The following is a 1867-nucleotide window of genomic DNA, read 5'->3' on the forward strand; positions in this document are numbered from 1 at the left end:
AGGATAATTTCCGTATCATTTTAGCACAGCAGTGCCAAGAAAATCTCCCAAATAATATAAAGACTGGTTTTTCAATTTCTAGGCCAATGGAAAATGATTGAAATTTTAGATGATTATCAAATCATTTCCCTATATATTTAATTTTGCGTAGAATAAAGGAGAGGAAGTATATGCCCACACTTCTGTCTTTGCATGCAGATTGACAAAGGTCGACTCAGGTTAACAGTATAATCTTTTCAAATAAATCGTTCCGGAACATATATATCAATGAGTCAGAATGGTCAACTTGGAAAGCAGTATGTATCATTATTCTAGTGATTTTGCAATTACTGAGAGTTCTTTTGAAATGTCTCTTTTTAAAAATTCTCTCCATTGATAATTACCATACATGAGAAGAGAAAAGCATTTATTTAATCAAATACATTTTTGATCATCTACCAGGCATTATGCTAGATATCAAGCAAGAATTAGACATCAAAAAGATACAGGCTAGGTCTAAGAAGGCAGATTTTATTATTTTATTGACTTGTAGGAACATTACCAGGTATGTTCACTTACCTTATTTGTTGAACTGGTTGTTTCCAAAACTCAGATCCACCCTCGAGGAATCAAGATGTGATACTACTAAGGATATTCAAAATTAATTGTCAATTTTAGCAATTCCCAAATAGAAATTCTGTAAGACATTTGGATAATGGTGGAGTAATTGTTTAGTTTCCCAGGGGGTCTACTTTTGTGGGAGAGGACTCACTTGAAAAACATTTAGTTTTTTAAAAAATTGTTCACTATATATTTTCATATGTATTTTTGATAGAGTATATGTGTTTTATATATGCTTCACACACACACACACACGCACACACACACACACACACACACACACACACACATACATACACAGACTCCGTTTTTAGTGTATATCTTAAATCTCAAAACATTTTCTCTCTACGAGGGCACTAGTGGGTTTCTCATTAATCCGTCTGCTCCCATTTTCTCCCCTTTTCCAGAATCCTAGGGAATCGGGTGGCTGAACTAGAGAAAAAATTAAGAACCCTGGAAGTTTCTGGTTTGTGGAGTCTTCCAGGTAAGCAGAATTTCATGAAAATTGTTTTCCTTTTTTATTTTTTTTTTTAAAGAAGCGCTCACATAATTTGCAAATATTCTACCTCTTCAATGTTCTTTTTTTGGAAGATTGTTGCCGAGAAATCTACAAGTGTTTTAAACTTAGAAACTGTCATTTTGGGAGGAAATCAGAAAAAATACAGTAAATGTGCAGATTATCATCTACGTAACTATGAAGTTTTGCTAAACTAAATTCTGAAATTGTTTTTTTAAAAATTTTGTAAATATAGTAAATTATTTCATTTTTGTTACATATAGGTATCTTATAAAGATTTGTTCCATTTAACTATCAGTTCTAAAAATGAATGTTTTGCTAAACTAAATTCTGAAACATGTTTTTTAAAAATTTTGTAAATATAGTAAATTATTTCATTTTTGTTACATATAGGTATCTTATAAAGATTTGTTCCATTTAATTATCAGTTCTAAAAATGAATGTAAGAATATATAAAGATTTGTTCAATTTAATTGTCCATCCTAAAAATAAAAATAAGAAAAAACAAATGCACTTTACAACCTCTTTCTCCTCTCTTCCCCCATCCCTACTTTTTTTTTTTTTTTATGTAGCTTGAAAATCAAAGTTTCCTGTGGAGAGTTTTTTTCACAATTGTGTACAGGTGTGGGGACACACTGATGTTTCCCTTTAATTAGCTATATTTATCTTGTTTGTCGGTCAGACACCCACTTCACAAGACCACCGTGAAGTATTCCCTCTTTCTTTACAGTCTCCAGAAAGTAGAAGTTC

At 31.4% G+C, this 1867-nt stretch overlaps 1 protein-coding gene across 1 annotated transcript in view; it reads left to right on the forward strand.

Moving 5' to 3' along the window:
• Window positions 1-1867, forward strand: part of CCDC149 (coiled-coil domain containing 149) — a 66604-nt gene that overhangs the window by 47847 nt on the left and 16890 nt on the right. Inside the window, exon 10 of the mRNA XM_025051830.1 lies at window positions 1008-1084. Within this exon, the coding sequence (XP_024907598.1) occupies window positions 1008-1084 (77 nt within the window). The remainder of the gene's footprint in view (window positions 1-1007; window positions 1085-1867) is intronic.

This window comes from Pteropus alecto, unplaced genomic scaffold (assembly GCF_000325575.1).
Source record: "Pteropus alecto unplaced genomic scaffold, ASM32557v1 scaffold5, whole genome shotgun sequence".
Classification (NCBI taxonomy): Eukaryota; Metazoa; Chordata; class Mammalia; order Chiroptera; family Pteropodidae; genus Pteropus; species Pteropus alecto.